The 17,222-nt window shown below is 45.3% G+C and overlaps 1 protein-coding gene across 17 annotated transcripts in view; it reads left to right on the top strand.

Annotated features, from left to right (window-relative positions):
* The window catches only part of FGGY (FGGY carbohydrate kinase domain containing), a 423,584-nt gene that overhangs the window by 390,021 nt on the left and 16,341 nt on the right, over positions 1 to 17,222 (top strand). Inside the window, exon 15 of one of the 17 annotated variants that reach the window (XM_058717221.1) lies at positions 4,876 to 5,799. The exons of the other annotated variants lie outside the window; for them this stretch is intronic. Within the exon in view, the coding sequence (XP_058573204.1) occupies positions 4,876 to 4,962 (87 nt within the window). The 3' untranslated portion in view covers positions 4,963 to 5,799. Of the gene's footprint in view, positions 1 to 4,875; positions 5,800 to 17,222 lie in introns of those variants that run through there. 17 annotated transcript variants of the gene reach the window in all.

Here is a 17,222-nt window from a genome sequence, read left to right as displayed (position 1 = left end):
TTACTCACTGCTCTGCCTTCAGTAGCTAGAATAAGTACCCTGCTCAGGGTAGGTGTTTGATAAATATTTGTTAAATAAATTAATCAGTTGATTTTTATGGAACACATCATTGTACTAGGCACTGTGCTCCGGAGGGAGAGACAACAATGAGAAAGAAAATGCCAGGGGTGGTAGGGGGCCATGGTGGATAGACACTTAAGATGGAAAAAAACAACAGACTGTGGAGCAGAGGATAGGGAGGTATTGAAGTGTAGAAGACACGCACCTGAGCTAGCCTGGGCAAAAAGAAGGTAAGACATTTCCAGAAGGGGAAAGCACCTCCTGAGTTGAGTTGTCGAGAATGCGGTGGCTAGCCTCTGTGAGCAAGAGCTATCCTGGTTGGGAGGCCAGCGCAGGCCCGATAAAGTCCATGGCGGACGATGTGCGAAGTGATTTTCTCACCCCACCTCATGTAACCCATTAGTACTCCACACAAGGCAGGAACTATTAACTCACTCTACAGGTCAGAAAGTCCAAGTGACTCGACAAAATGTCACCCATGCTGAGTGACGACGGAGCAAGTCTGTTTTCTGTCCAGGGCTCATTTTCTTTCTGCTACATAGATGACTAAGGCACGACTCAGGCTCTGGCGAAGGAGCCAAACACAGAAACAGATCTTTATGGTATCAGTGCTTCCTTGGAATGTGCTTTATTGTTGTTTTCTTTAAGACTTCGGCCCTAAAAGTAGTAAGTTGAAAATCAGGGCTGCTTTATGAATGCCCACAAACCACTGGGGGGGAGTTTTGTCAAAGAAGGCGGGAAAGAAAAATAAATGTGGGCTTCTGCTCTTTAAACCTCAGCCCAGTGAGCCCGGCTTCCCGGAATACTTCAGGCCGCTTCAAAGGCCTATTGTGGAAAGTCTCCAGATGTGCGTGGAAAACCTCACTGGGGAGCTTCCCAGTGAAGAGGCCTTTTAAGCTTGAACTGAGATGAAGGAAGTTGACGTGATGAGTCCTACCAGGTGGCCCATTTTCTGAAGGAGCCCAGATTCCACCACGACCTTAGGAAGGCAGGCTGGGGGAGGGTGGGCTTAGCCAGTTCAGCTTCCTTTGCCAAAACGGCATCTTCTTTGTTTGCAGAAAGCAGTGGTCTTTTTTGCTGTAGTGAGAGGTAGGGGGCACTCAAGAAGTGATTTATCTACCTGTAAATTGTTAGTGACATCTTGTGAGGGCTGGATGGGGTTTCAAGAGTAGAAAAAGTCGAGGTCCTGAATGATCCGTGCCAGTCCCAACCAACGATGCCTCTCAGTGTTCTGAGCAGCAGCATCCTTTGGATTTTTATCCTGATGCTTTGCCCTGCATCTCCGTTAGAGCTTTTTACCCCGTACCCTATATCTGTCCTCAGTTTGAGGCCCCATCTTCCTTTTGCTAGGCACTTTGAAGTTAGAGAGACTCGGGTTTAAATCCTGGCTCTCTGGATAGCTGTCTCATCTCAGACAAAATAACTTTAGTGGCACCGAGCCTCAGTTTCCTCATCTGTAAAAGGAGCGTAAATCTAGCCCCTGTAGCATCCTCTGACTGGGAGGAGGAAAGAATTGCCGAGTTGACTCACACAAAGTGCTTGCACGGTGCCTGGCACAGAGGAAGGATTCAGTCTGTTTTCATAGCCTTCCTCTTCGATCCAGTCCTACGTTTGGGAAGGCAGGGGCGGTCCCATTTGGCTTTGACTGTTCCTTCTGTAGCTTTTCAGATCCTCTCCCCGCCGTGTCCATATGCGCTTAGCTAAGTATTTTGAGATCACAGTGTATTTGGGGGAAAGTCCTTTTGGCTGCAGCTAAAATTAGGTCTCTCTTTTGCTCCTCTGTTTACCACCCCTCTTCCTATTTTAACTAATTAGAAGCATTGACACTAAGAAACACTTGAGAGAAGTTGGGAGAACAGCTGGGTTCTAGATACCAGCAGCTGCTCCCTCGAGGCTTAAAAGCGTGGGAAAGAATGATCCCGAGTCGGGGAGGCAGCAAGGCGAAGGTGACAGAATGCCGAAGTCGATCCGCAGCTTGGCAAACGGAGCGGGAGTCGGGGTCTTACCACCACGTCCTCGGCCTTCTGCTGAGAGGGACAACGACAGAGAGAGCAGTGGGGGCAGGGAGAGAGAGAGGGGAAGCAAGAGACCAGGGAAGGAAAGCACTGAGGGAGCTCCACTGGTTGATCAGTTATGTAACCGGGTACTTTGTGCAAACCCCTGTTCCCCCCACCCCTGGACTACTGCAAGGTTCTCCCAGCTGGGCCTGTGCTCTAGGCTGCTTCCCCACTGCACCCAGAGAGGCCCCGTGGAAAGGTCAGTGTCACACCCCCCCAAGACTCCTGCAATGGGTTTCCACTGTCACATTTAGGAAAACTTCTAGAACTCATCACATGGCCCCTGAGTGCCTGGCCGTGCCCTCTCCCACCACCCCTGTAGTTGCTACAGCTCAGCTTTGTTGCCTTTTTGTGCATGCCCTTACTTCACCGGGCCTTCCTTTCCTGGAGCCAGATTATCTAGGTTTCTCTACCCTCCAGCTATGTGATGGGCAAGCTCCTTCACGTCTCTGGGCCTTATTTTCCTTATCTGTAAAATGGGGACAATCATGGTAAATTGCCTCACAGAGTTGGTGTGAGGGTTTAATGAATACTTATTAGATGTTTAGAATCGTGACTGGCACATAATAACTATTCAGTAAGTCTTACCTATTGCTTTTATCATCACTGTTATTGTTGTTATTGTTTCTTTTATTCCCTTGGCTGTAATGTTGCCCCTCCCCCACACACAGATTTTTCTTGACCTAATTCTTCGTCTTCCTTCAGCTGTGCGCTTTAATGTCACTTTTGGGGACGAGGATCCCTTGACACCCCCCCACCCACCCCCATCAAGCTAATGTTCCTTACACAGCCCTTTGTCTTTCTTCTTCATAGCACTTACTGCAACGCGTGATGACGGATATATTGGGGGAATGCTTGTTGACTGTCCATCTCCCCTACAAGGCTCTAAGTTTCCCAAGGACAGAGACTGTGCTGATTTTGTCCACCAGTGACTTCCAGAACCTAAAATAGTGACCAACACATGGCAGATGTTCAGTAAACATATATGAGGGGAGGGAGGGAAGAAGAGGAGGAGGGAAGAAGGAGAGAGGGAGAGTGGAAGGAGGGAACAGAGGAAAAGGATAGGAAGGTAATTAGGAAAAAGGAAAAAATACCTGTAAAGCCCACTCTCCTTGAGATCTTGTTGTCTCCCGCGCCTTAAGATACGAAGGGGCGGCAGAGCCCCTTGTATCTCTAGGTCCCTCTCTCCTCTCTTTCTCGTGTCCCACCCCTTTGGGACCCTGCTCTAGGCTTCCTCATCTTACAGCTAGTTGATATAACAAACATGTGCCTTCTGGTATATCTACTATTCCAGTAATCCTTTCTTGCCAGACATAACAAATGTATAAGCATTCATTTTCTGGATATACTGCTTTCATTAAACTGTCTTAGAGGATGAAAACTCCAGGTAGTGAGGCAGAGAGGTAGGCAAGCTTTTGGTGTCACCGTTCCCTGAGGATCTTCCTCATTAGGGCTCTTCCCCCAACCCCACAGAACATTTCAAAGGTAGCATGGCAGAATTTGGGGATCAGGAAGATTTCCATCTGACCTCATCTTTGCCTGTTCTCTGCCAGACTCCATGTTACATTCTAAACCATTCCATGACTGGCTGTGATGCCAGACCACCTATGTCCCTGCTGTCACCTTATCATGCAGTTCATGCAGCCCCCCTCCTGGGATGTTGACTTTGAGCGTGAGGACCGACCTCGCTGTGACCCACCTCTCAGAGGAGACCTGGGAACTCTTTTCTCACAGTGGACCACCCAGAAAGGTTGACTGGAACATCATTTTATTTATAGGGGTGAAATACAGAAATATAGTTTAAAGGATAAAAAAAAAAAAAAAAAAGAGGACACGATACAGCATGATACCTAGAATGTTTTACAAAGGATTACAGTCTTGTTTAACAAATGGGCTTGAAGAGGCCTGCTGAAGGGATGCTGACTCCATAGTGCTTTAGCAAAATATATATTAGTTTTAACGAACTTATAAACGAACATGCTCTCATTTCAAAATAAAAACAACATCCCAGGTCATAGAGATGTTTGCAGAGTTATATTTATCTAGCAACTTAGAAACATGCCAAAAGCAAAATAGATTCTCTAAGGAACATGCTGGGATCTTTTGTATCTAGATCTTTTTTTTTTAATATGAAATTTATTGTCAAATTGGTTTCCATACAACACCCAGTGCTCATCCCAACAGGTGCCCTCCTCAATGCCCATCACCCACTTTACCCTCTCCCCCAACCCCCATCAACCCTCAGTTTGTTCTCAGTATTTAAGAGTCTCTTATGGTTTGCCTCCTTCCCTCTCTGTAACTTTTTTTTTCCCTTCCCCTCCCCCATGGTCTTCTGTTAAGTTTCTCAGGATCCACATAAGAGTGAAAACATATGGTATCTGTCTTTCTCTGTATGACTTATTTCACTTAGCATAACACTCTCCAGTTCCATCCACGTTGCTACAAAAGGCCGTATTTCATTCTTTCTCATTGTCAAGTAGTATTCCACTGTGTATATAAACCACAATTTCTTTATCCATTCATCAGTTGATGGACATTGAGGCTCTTGTATCTAGATCTTAAGGATCGTCCTAAAGATAATCGTAAATCTGTGCCTCAGTTAGGTAGTTTCTGGCCCTAGACAGGTGTAGAAACTATCAGTTCTCAAATATCAATCCTAAGAGGGGAGTCTTTTCTTCCTGGTTCCACAATGAGGAATGTTGGGATGCCCTGAAGCTCAAAGCTACACTGAGACCCATGCTTTTTGCACCTGGCCCAGAACTTCCAGGGCTGCCCTGGAGGGAAGGAGAGCCCAGCCCACCCTGATGGCTTCTTCCAATATCACCTGTTCCACCTTCTTCTCTGAAGCGCAGAGCTCTTCTACCCTCAAGGAAGACTTCATGGAGGAAGTGGCGTTTTAGATTGACCGTTCCTTCATCCTTCTGTGCATTCAGCAAATATCTTTTCAGGTGAGCACCACCAACATGTTAAGCCAGGCACTCCAGTAGGAACTGCAGACAGCCCCTACCCTCATGTGGTTGATGGTCCAACGGCAAAGGCAAACAGTAAAGAAATATGTGTACATGTGACCAATATACTTGTTAGTGGGGAGCAAAGGAGCTGTGCAGAGTGCAATGAGAGTGTTTGGATGGGATCTGAAATCTGCAAAATGTGACTTGTCATTCCTCCCTTCTAGAATGGTTTAAACCAGTGGCTTAGGAGGGGTGGGAGATACATCGGGTAAGAGAGGTTTGCCCTAAAGGGGAGATTTTACTACTCATAGATTGTTAATGCATATGAGAATAAAAAAGAGATGGATCTTTTAACTGGTTTTATTATTATAATTTAATTCTCTAGAGACAGTACACCCCTCCCCTCATTGCCTATACCCCAGATGAACAGCTCCTCCCACCCTGCCCTTTGGTAGCCACCGAGTCCAGGAAATGGATTTTACTGCCTGGGTTTGAATTCTGGACCTACTACTGTTTATTCAGTGAGTGATCTTGGGCCAGTTACTTATCCCCTGTTCACCCCTCTTTTCTTCCCCTGTAAAATAGAGTTAATAATGATAATACTCATCTTTTGCAGTTGCTGTGAATATTGATGAGGAAGTTCAGGTTCCGCATTCTGGCCTTGAAAAGCTGCTGAGCACTGCCCAACCCCTTCCCCCCCCCCATCGAATTGCCTGCCCAAATCTTAACACTCCTGGCTGGAGTCCCCACTCCGCCCCTCCCCCCACAGATAGAGGCTTATAGGATCCCAGGCAAACATAGTTTCTTACTTCAACTAAGAAATGTCTGTGCACAAGATCCCTGCCTTTGCCAATGGCCTCATACCTTCTCTCTTGACATGCATTCTCCTGTCTACCCCCCTAGGGAAACTGGGAAATGCCTCCATGGAAAGGTCCGAGCCACAAACAGCGTGTTGGGTGTCCCGAGGCTGCTTTTAAAACTCCTGGATTGTCCAGAGCGTCTGTGGCTTTAAAAAGAAAAAACTAAAAACACAAAGTGCCTTCACATCGCAGGTGTAAGTGCCAGATCTTGTAGCACTTACAAGGACAAATCCGCTTCTTACTGAATAATAGAGCTTGAAACGCACATGACTGGCTGATGTAAGCTTTGGCCAGGTCTGTGAAGAATTTTGCGACATTATTTCTCTTGATGTGCTTTTCTTGTAGCTGTTGTTCTCTGAACAGGAGGCCAAGCTGAGGTGCTCCTTCTTCCTCACCCCATGACCCTGAAGGAGCCCTTTCAGATGTAGAGAAGCAGACTTTAAGCAAACACCTCTAGATGCAGGTTCTCACTCTGCCTCTACCCAAGTGGGGAAGATGCGTGGGCCCAGAAATCTAAGGGTCCTTCAGTATTTCCCACAACTCTTTCTCCCTAACACCGCCACCCTATCCATCACCAAAGCCTCCTGAACACCTCTCATATCTGCGTACATCTCCCTCATGTATCACCGCCACCCTGATGCCTCCCTGGACCTCTGCACCTGGCTCCTGCCAGACCGAGTGCCGGTGCTTTAGGAAAGGAGACTGCAGGGTCCCCGCGGTGTGGCCCCAGCCTGCCTCCGGGTTCTGTCTCCTCCGCACTTGCCCTCACTCCATCTGCTCCAGTCACACTGGCCTTCTCATTCCTCAAGTGTGTCATTTTCTTTCCTTGTAGATAGTTCTGTTCTCTGCTGGATGCATGCTCATGCCTGTGCATCCTTTTACTGTCAGCCAAGCCATTACATACAGTATACATGCATGCATGCATATACCAAATTACACATACATACATATCGTACATAACGTGAGGTGGTAGAGACCCAGGAATGCCAAAACCCTCCCCTCCTTGCCTCTCCACACCCAGAAACCCCATACCCCGGGTCAGGAGAGAACCCTCATCTCTCAGATTCTGACTGCACTTTGACAGAGGAAAGATCTAGAGACAGCTGCCTACACCACCCTTCCCACACAGCTTCTCCTCATGCTTCTGAGCAGAGAGGGCCACAGCAAGAGGCTGTGGACAGGGTAATTTCTTGTTCTCCACTTGCCTCTGACCTGACAAATTATTTCTCAATTATCTCAGATTAATTTGGCTTTTTCAAATAAGCCTGCAAAGCTTTCCTACCTAAACTATCAAACCCATCCTCACCTGTCGGTCTGGTCATATCCAAAAACATTCATTCAAATAATTTTTGTTCTTTTGGGTTTCACTTTCACGGGCACAGACACTAGTCGGGAAGGAATAAGGGCAGAAGGAGAGGCGGGGGGGACAGATGGTGAGAGAGAGAGAAAGAAAACCTCTCAGAGCAGTTTGAGGACATTCACAAAAAGAGGTCCACTCCCTCTTGCCACCACCCCATAACACTTTTCCTGACCCCCCCAGGAATCTCTCTTCCACTTACCAGCCCTCTGGAATAAGGATTAGGCCACCTTCCTTTCTTAGCCATCATTTGGTCTCCGGTGAATTTGACTCAGCCCCCCACCTTTTTTCCCCACCCCTCTTTAACTCATGAGAAGGAACTGCAGCCTGGGAGTCAGGAATCCCAAGTTCTAGTTCAAGGTTTGGCATCCATTGATTTTGCGATCTTCCATAAGTATTGTCAGTGTCCTCCTCTGAGGCATTCTCAACACCGTGGCATTTCACCACTGAATCCACCGTGCACAGAGGTAACCAACATTTGTGAGCACTTGCTTCATGCAAAACGTCATCCTAGGATTAACGATCCCTTCTCTGCTCACCACCCCTGCAAAGGCAGATGGTACTCCCGTTTTACAGAGAGGGAAGATACCACTCAGGAAAATTAAGAAACCTGCTCAGGGCCCAGGCTGGGAAGAGAAGAGGGGGGTTTCAAACCCAGGTCCCAGGTCCGTGTCTTTCCAGAGCTCATGAGCCATCACACTAAGCCGAGGCCCAAAGAGACTATAGAAAAAGAAATCAAGGTAACTTCTTACAAAACGACAAATAGAGCTCATCCTCTTCATTCCTGCATTATACAGAAGACGAGATGCCTTTCTTGGATTTTTTTCCTCCATGCACACCTCTGCTTGGGAGCCGGGAAGAAGGAAAGCACACATTGAGACTTCAGGTAGAAATATGTAAAAGCTGGAAGCCCAGGACCAGAGGACGGAAGAGGGCAGGGAATGCTGCGGCCCCACGCAGGTGTCAGAGCATACCCAGCCAGCCCAAGCCCTTTGATCTGCAAGGAGCAAACTGAGGCCAGAGAGTTACAGAGTTTGAATTTACACCTTTTACAGATGGAGAGAAGGGCCTAGAACCCAGGTCTCCTGACTCCACAGAATCACCCACATCTAATAAGTGTCCTCCATTCAGAAAGAAGAACCTTCAGAACATCAGTTCGTACCTACCTAAAAGCCACACTGAGCTATGCTAACAGGCTCTGCAAAAAATGTTCTCATGGCAACTCCCAGCTGAGCACACAAAGAAGCAGGTCCTAAGGAACACTGTAAGGATTGTCTGAAGGGATCTATGCTGGTGAGATTACAAAAATCATAATATACGAATAAATGAACATATGGAAGAAATCAGCAAAGCCCTCTCCTCCTTCCCATATGTAAACTCGGCCTTCGCCTAAAGTCATTAAGCAAACACAGATGCGGCCAACCCAGGCACCAGATGGCAAACGAGAGTTGGAATAAGTGGGAAAGAAAGCTTTCAGTGTTTATTCAAAGAAGGGAAAAAAAGCCATGATCCAAATTGCCGCAGTTTCCACAGAATGGTCACCTGGGGTCACCAAGGCCCAAAGGTGACCAAAACAAAACAAAAGAAAAAAACCAGGAGTGACCATGATTGGGAAGTGGTAGGAAAACCACCACTAACTTCAGTGACTTGAATGCAGCGTCAGAAAAATGTGACAATGCTGGGAAATGAAGGAAATAGTTAAAGAAAAAGGAGCAGAGATGGACAGGGAATGGAGGGAATCAGCTTTTGCTACACTTACATGTACCAGGAGCTTTGTATCCTTGGGCTGATTTAATGCTCACAATGACCTATCAGGGACTGGCCAAATTTTCTAAATGAGTAAGTTTTATAAATGGACCAAGAGAGATGAGGCTCTCAGGTCACATCAAGAATTCCAAGCTAGCTGTTTCCAGTGATTCCTGGGCACCACTCCCTGCTTTGCAGCTCTGATTTCTAATTGTTTATCCTATTGTCAGACCATGTAACATGTGACACAGCAAACATGGCCCTGGAAAGATTCCATTTATCCCATCATCGCTGAGCATTAACCATGTGCCCGCCGCTGGGAATACACATGGGTTATATCCATGTGGCACTCACAGGGGAAGTCATATGGCACTTTCTCCCCCATCTGCCCATACCGCTGGGTATAAATAAAATGGTGACCTATTCAGGTATTGCCTTAAGGAGAAGCCAGAGCAGACATAGAGTGAGGAACAGAGCATGCCTGAGAACTCGATTCCTCTGTTACTTCACTAAAGACACCCTTGTCTTTTCCTTACCTTAGCTCACTTCCTCTCTTAGCATGTGCATGTGGGATGAGCGTCTATAATGAAAATACCCAAGGGCATTCTTGCTTTTAAGTGTGTATGAACTTCTTTTATTTTATTTGTTTTTAATGTTTATTTATTTTTGAGAGAGAGAGACAGACAGACAGACAGAGCACAAGCAGGGGTGGAGCAGAGAGAGAGGGAGACACAGAATCCGAAGCAGGCTCCAGGCTCTGAGCTGTTAGCACAGAGCCCAATGCAGGGCTCGAACTCATGAACTGTGAGATGATGACCTAAGCTGAAGTCAGACGCTTAATCTACGGAACCACCCAGGCGCCCCAAGTGTGTATGAACTTCTGTATCAGAAGTAGAGAATTCTAACAATGCTTCGGTCTCAATTAAAAGCTTAAGTGAATATTAAAATATGCCCCTGCCCCCACAGTTCAGTCAAACTGTTTATTTGCTCGTGGATGCATCAGTAGGGTGGAAAATGCTTTCAAGCTAGATGGACATGTCTCTTGACTCTACCACTAAATATGTTGTCTTGGGCAAGCCACATTACTGCTTTGAGTTTCAGTTTCCTTGCCTGTCAAACAGTTAACATGCATTTTGAAGGGCTGGTTTTATTTTCCACTTGCCCCTCGTCTCTTTCCCCATGGCCAGTGTCCACCTGACCGTTTTTTTTTTGTTGTTGTTGTTGTTGTTTTTTTTGTCTTACCGAACCTCAAAGCAGGATGAGTTCGGCTTTCTTTTTCTTTTTTTAAAAATTTTTTATGTTCTATTTTTTATATTTGAGAGAGAGAGAGACGGAGACAGAGAGCAAGTAGGGGAGGGGCAGAGAGACAGAGATGGAATCTGACACAGGCTCCAGGCTCCGAGCTGTCAGCACAGAACCCAACACGGGGCTTGAACCCACGAACCGTGAGAGCATGACCTGAGCCGAAGTTGGATGCTTAACTGACTGAGCCACCCAGGCGCCCCAAGTTCAGGTACTTATCCCTTCCTAAAGGCCACTGAGCTCTGTAATAAAACACTGTACAACCATAAGGCAGGCTTCTGTCATTGTATATTGTCCCTGGACAGCCTCTCTTACCGTGGTGTTTAGTTGAGTTTGGCCAATGGGAGGCACCAGCAGGAGCTTGGAGGAAATATGGAAGGTATCCTTTCTCTCCTTGCTGAGCTGACATAGGTTGACTGATCCATCTACCGTGGACCACCATTCCTGCAGGTGACCTTCCCCCTCCATCTTTTTCTCTGGGTGTTGGAAGTCTCTCCCTCTTGTTACTCCTGCCAGGGCATTAATGGTTCCCCACTCTTGCTAGTCATGGGGTACTTGTTTCTTTTCCTAAACCTTCCTTTAAACAAATCCATGATTAAGCTTTACCTCAATTACCCAATATGAGTGTCCAGCTGTTTCCTGATGGGAACCTAACATGTCAGCTCAATTTCCCATTTTCTATAATAACTACATCAAACCTCCCCGATTCCCAGCCGTATCTTTCTTCTCACATTCAGACATATGACCTAGTTATTCTCAGCCACCATCCACCTTGAAGAAAAAATAGAAGCCATTAGAAAGACACCTGCCATCACATCGCACAGCTTATGTCCAGCGATGTGCTGCAGCTGATTCACAACTGGCACGAGAGCTGACCACGCACGTCTCTTCTCCACTCCGTGTCCAGGGACATCACATGAGTAGCTTCCTGTGGGCCACAGAAGAATTATTTACGCTCGAGAGATTGGCAAATGCTACATAGTAGGGCTATTGTTATTATTACTTTTTTTGGTAGAGCCAGTTGCTAACATTTGTCAGCACACCATGGCTTATATCCCGACTCAAACTTTGTCTCCTTCATATTTACTCTAATGGAAGAGCCTGTTATCAGAGGCTTCGCCATCCCCCACTGCCTCTGACAGCCCACTCAATCCATTGTCCTCTCTTACTCCTGTATATGTGGTAGCTCCTTCTCAGCACCATTTACACATGCTCCAGACTTGTCCCGTCCAGTACGGCAGCCACGAGTTGAATGTGGTTATAGAGCTCTTGAGATGTGTCTGGTCCAACTGGAAATGTGTAAAATAGGCACAGGACTTCAAAGAGTTACTATGAATAAAAGAACATAACATGTTGAATAACTGTGCCGATCACTCGTGAAATGGTATTTGGGATATAATAGCTTAATTAAAATGTCATAAAATTAGTCGTTTCTAAGTGGCTACTAGAAAATTGAAAATCACCTAACTCCCATTATTTCTTTTCGACAGTGCTACTGCACATGCTCTCCTCTTAATGAAATCCCTTCTTCTACCTGTCAGCCCCTCCGATTATTACCTTCTCACAGTCAAAAGTGTTGTAAGAGACGGCTGTCCTCACTGTCCTGATTTTCTTGCCACTCCCCTCTGCCTCCTTAACCAAGGGTGATCAGCCCTTTACGTCCACAATTCTGCCCAAATTGTCCTAGCCTAGGTTACTAATGCTAACCTAGGCCATTGCTCAACACAAAGGGCTTTTCAGTCATTACCCTGCTTTATGTTTAGCAGCATTTTGCAACATGGGACACTCCTTGCATTGAAACACTCTTCCACTGACAACATACATTCGTGATCTTCCTCCCGCTGCTCTGAACACTGCTTTCCAAATTCACTTGCCAGCTCCCCTCTCTCCTCCTCCCAACCCTACATGTTGGTCTTCTACAGGATTCCGTTCATCTCATCCGCTTCTAAGAATCCATTTACTATCTGCATGTCAGCAGCTCTGCAGCTGTCCACATCACATGTCCACTTAAAGCGCTCACAGGCATCTGAATATAAATATGTTCAGATTTGCACTCATCATCTCCACCTTCGCCTGCAAAACTGGCACTGGCTCAGTCATGGCGCGATGTGTAAATGGCGCCACGTCTACTTAATCTCTCCTGCCAGAACCTCAAGGACCTTGTGAACCCACCTTTGCTTTCCTTTCCACTTCAGTCTCTCACAGTCACTTTCTAAACTGCATCTCAGGTCTCTTGAATTCTTTCACATGGCTGTAATTCCACACTCACCACCCTAGTCTGGGCCACCATCATCTCTCTCCTGGACTGCTCCAGGGGCCTGCTGAATGGTTTGCTTGCCTCCTCTTTTACCATTCTCTGATCTACCCATCAGCCATAGTGATCTTTTACAAACTTGAGTAGGATCACTCTTGCTAAAAACCCTCTAGTGGCGTCCCCTTCACGTCAGCATAAAGATTTACAAGGCCATCCAAATTCAGACTCCTGCTTTCAGCTGTAGCTCCATCTCTCGTCACTCTTTCTGTTCATTCCATCTACTCTTGGATTTCCCTCGGTGCTTTGAATGCACCATAATAGCTCAACTTCAGATATGTATCCCATCCCGCTTAGATCCTTCTTTATCAACATTCTTTATGGAGCTGATTCCTTTTGCACTTACAGATCATTCCCTAAGCGCCCAGACTAGCTTTATATGCCTCTGACCCTCTCCTATAGCATCTGTATTGCTCTCGTAGACTCTTAAGCTCCACGAGGTCAGAGATCAGTGCTGTCTGGCTCAGTGATGTATCCACAGTATCCACAGGCCTAGCACAATGCCTGGCACATAGTAACCATTTGTTAAACCGTAAAGCTAATATTATCTGGCTCAGACTTCCCAGTTTGTAGAAGATGAAACTGGGATCTAACGAAAGGAAACAACTTGTTCAAAATTATAGAGGCTAGACTAAGGTTAATGCAGGACCAGAGCCTCCTGATTTCCGGATCACTTCTCTTTCCAGTACATCATGTGCCTGTCTATAATTTGGTAACCAGAGAAAAGTGGACTGAATTCCCTATGTCTTGTGAAAGCCACAGCAAGCTCATATTCATAAACACAGCTGACATAGTTGTTGTTTTCTATGTTTGTTTTAACTAGAAGGCCTAGAAGTCCAGTCTAAAAATAAACTCCATGTTTCTAAACCTAGAAGCTCCTGAACTTTTATTCCCAACAGCCCCTATTCTACTCATTGTTCATCTTCCTTCCACTGATGAACCAGAGGCATCAGCTGGTGTTCAGTGTTGGATGGTTTCTTCGTTCCATACTCTTTATCACTCTCTCGCCCAGGCAGCATATCACACGTAGCAGAAGATTAGGAAGTGCTGTCTTTAAATAGTAGCACACAAGAAAATATCGCAGGGTCTTATGAAGTGTGGGAGTGGAGATGGATATAATAATTATAAGAATAAAAATAACCCTAGGGGCACCTGGGTGGCTCAGTCGGTTGAGCGTCCAACTTCAGCTCAGGTCATGATCTCACAGTTTGTGAGTTTGAGCCCTGCGTCGGGCTCTGTGCTGACAGCTCGGAGTCTGGAGCCTGCTTCAGATTCTGTGTCTCCCTCTCTTTCTGCCCCTCCCCCACTCATGCTCTGTCTCTGTCTCAGAAATAAATAAACATTAAAAAGTTTTTTTAAAAAAGAATAAAAATAACCCCAATTTTTAAGCTATTACTTTGTGCCAAGTACTAATTTAAATGCTTTGCATGCATTTTCTTTTTTATCTCAGTAACTCTATGAGTAATTATTTCTATTATTTCTACTTTGCTGATGGGTCAACTGAGGCACAAAGAGGTTCGTAAATTGGCCATTCAGTTAGAAGAGCCAAGGTTCCAATCTAGTTGGTTCAGAGCCCATAACCATAACCTTAATTGTGACATCTGACAATGAAGAATATGCTGAACTGGCAGTTAGAAAATAACCAGAAAAGTTCAACTGAGGGAGATCCCAAAGTTGCTGTATAGATTCCTCCTGATTCAGTCATTGTTTCATTAATCCATGTACTCATTCATTTTTTTCATTCTCTCAACATGCATTTACTGAAGAATTACTTGATATCAGTTATTAGGAGTACTGATAAAAATTGATGGCCTCTGTCCTCTTAGATCTTATAGTCCAGTTGGGGAGACGTATAAGTAAATAGATGTGTATCCTGCTGTGTGATAGGTGCTAAAATAGTGGGAAACCTTAGGGCGCTGGGAGCAAAGAAAAGCTTATAGACCAAATTAAAAGGATACCACAATTTATCCAGGACTTGCATTCCACACCTTGCTCTCTCTTTCTGGTTTCTGCTTCCTCCCTCCCTTACTGGCCTCCCTGTTTCCCTCCAGCCTGTCTCTTACTTTGGTCTTTTGGTGCCCCCCCACCCTGGCCTCCTGAACTCCTGGCTGTTGATAGATCCTCTCTCCTATCTTTTCCCTCCTGAAGTTGGTTTGAAATGAATTCTGTCTTTGCCAGAGGGACTCCTGTACTGCAGACGGTCAAAGGCCAGCCCCAGAGGCTAAACCAGGGTACCCAGAACCCACCTTTAATATGACTTTGGCCTAGGAAAGTTGGATATCCAACACAGGGAGCTTTAAAGAGTATGGAGGAATGGATGTGTGGATAGATACCCACCCTGTGTCTTAGATAATTTGGATATTTACCAGCCTAAACACAGAGAAATTGAGTCAACATTCTTTATAGCTCAGTCATTGTGCACTATATTCATAGCACCATGTTTTGATCCTTTGCTACTAATTATGGTTCCTGATCTGTTCACCAGAAAAATCTTTTCTGTATGGAATTAACTTTGAGGCAGGCAGTGTAAATTTCTAAGGTGTTTAGACCCTGAGAACTTTAAGGATATTGCACTTTCTCTAATCGCAATCTCCCATTGGCCTGTTCTGTCCTAAACAAGATTTCTTTCTTACAGCCATGAACAGAGCATATCCTGGCCAATTGATTTTTGTGAATTAGAGGTACCAATTGAATTTTGCAACTAAGAGGGTATTTGTGGCGATTTCTGTTCGTCAACGTGTTTGATATAATAGATGGTAGATTCTACCCTCACTACTGAAGAAATTAGACCCAGAAAGGGTCTGTGGATTGAAAGAAAAGGAAGGGGTTGAGAATCAGGAAATTACCATGAGGTGAAGGAGTACATTTGGTAGGAAGGATGGAACCAGTGAGAAAATTGGACTGATGTGCAGTTGAAGCCAGAAAATGGCTGTTAGGGCATTGGAATATACATAAGTGTAGCAGTTCCAGTAGATGATACGTTTCAGAGTGTGGCTGTGGGGATGAGTGCTGGAGTAAAGCAAAGATGAACCATCCTGGAGTTGGGAGCTTTTTGAAACCATAATATTCAAGCATTGGATAGGTCTTGCAAATAGATGCTTCAGTGTCCCAGGATAGTGACAGATTTCCAGGTAGATGGGGACACTAGGTGATCAAGGTCTTAGCTTCATTTAACATAAGGATGCAGGCAAGAGGCCAGCAGTCACAGCAGTGAGCTGCACAGGAGGTAGGTACGATTGTATGTCTGTCATCAGGTGGTATAAATCTCAGAGGAGCAGAGCTTTTTGCTTGTAGATGGAGGAATAGTTGTCTGGAAAGGATTATGCAGAGCCATGTTTTGACTCCCAACAGCCCCCGAGCCCACCCACTCTACCAACCGGAAACACACACCCATGTATATACTTGTTACCTCTTGGCATTTTTAAATAAAGCTTCTGGAAGAGTAAGGTTTGTTCCAGCTGATGGGCAAGTAGTGGTAGTAATAATAATAATAGCTGTGTACGCGTAAGCATTTAATCCACAACACAAACCTATAAAATAAGTATTAAAACTCCCATTTTCAGAATGAGGATCTTGAGACTCAGAGTGCTAAATGGCAGAGCTAGGATTTGAATTATGGTCTCTGTATCACTGAAGCCTTTGTTCTGCAGTGAGTGGTTAAGAGTATAGGTTCCAAAGCTGTGCGTTTTCCTCGTATTTCTAGCGGAGATATGAAGCAGGTAAAGTGTTTAGCACAGTGCTGGACCATAGTTAGTACTCAATAAATGTTAGCTACTACTCCTGTTGTTGTTGTTGTTGTTGTTGTTGAGTTATAGATATTGTCATGTCAGTTCCAGCCCACTGCAGAACTCTCAGCCAGAAGTGGCAGGACTCCTTTTCCCCAGTCAATAATAGATTCTTAGATGGGTAATGGGTTGCAGTTTTGAAGTCTGCAATGTCTGATGCTTTTAGTAAGAAGCTTGATTTTTTTGCTTTCAGAAAACCCATAAGAGGCGAGTCAAGCTCAGGTAAATAGGATGAATACTTGCTCCCCTCTTCATGTTTGAACCCAACCCCTTAGCAGCCAGGCCATATATTAGGACCCACCCTCAGAATATTGCAACAATGGTAGGTAGTCTTTCCTATTGTACAAACACTCCCCTGGGCCATATTTGCTGTGACTGCATTTGGAATGACGCTGCCCCTTGCTGGAGAACCACAGTGGGTATGTTTCTTCTCAGGGTGGGCCTAGTAAAACCCTAATAAAATGTACCACGGGGAGTAACTGCTTTACTTGTCAGCTGAGAGTTAATCAAAAAAAGACATGTGTATCGAACCACCAGATTGCAGACCTGGCGAGACTTTAAAGATAATTTAATCCAACCCCCTCATTTTACTGATAAGGAAAGGGAGTCCCAGGGAGGGGAAAGGGCTTACTCAGGGTCATACAGCTGGCAGTAATTTTGTTTGTTTCAAAAATTAATATGAACAGTCTTTCTATACATCAATGAATCCACTTTCCTGCCTTTGTAAACACAATAGAATGACTGTAATTGAATTTGTCTTTGACAGTGGAGAAAGCAAGCTTTTAGAGTTTTA

Source organism: Neofelis nebulosa, chromosome 2 (genome assembly GCF_028018385.1).
Source record: "Neofelis nebulosa isolate mNeoNeb1 chromosome 2, mNeoNeb1.pri, whole genome shotgun sequence".
NCBI lineage: Eukaryota > Metazoa > Chordata > Mammalia > Carnivora > Felidae > Neofelis > Neofelis nebulosa.
The sequence above is the reverse complement of the archived record's forward strand: the minus strand, read 5'-3'. Positions and strand labels throughout refer to the sequence as shown.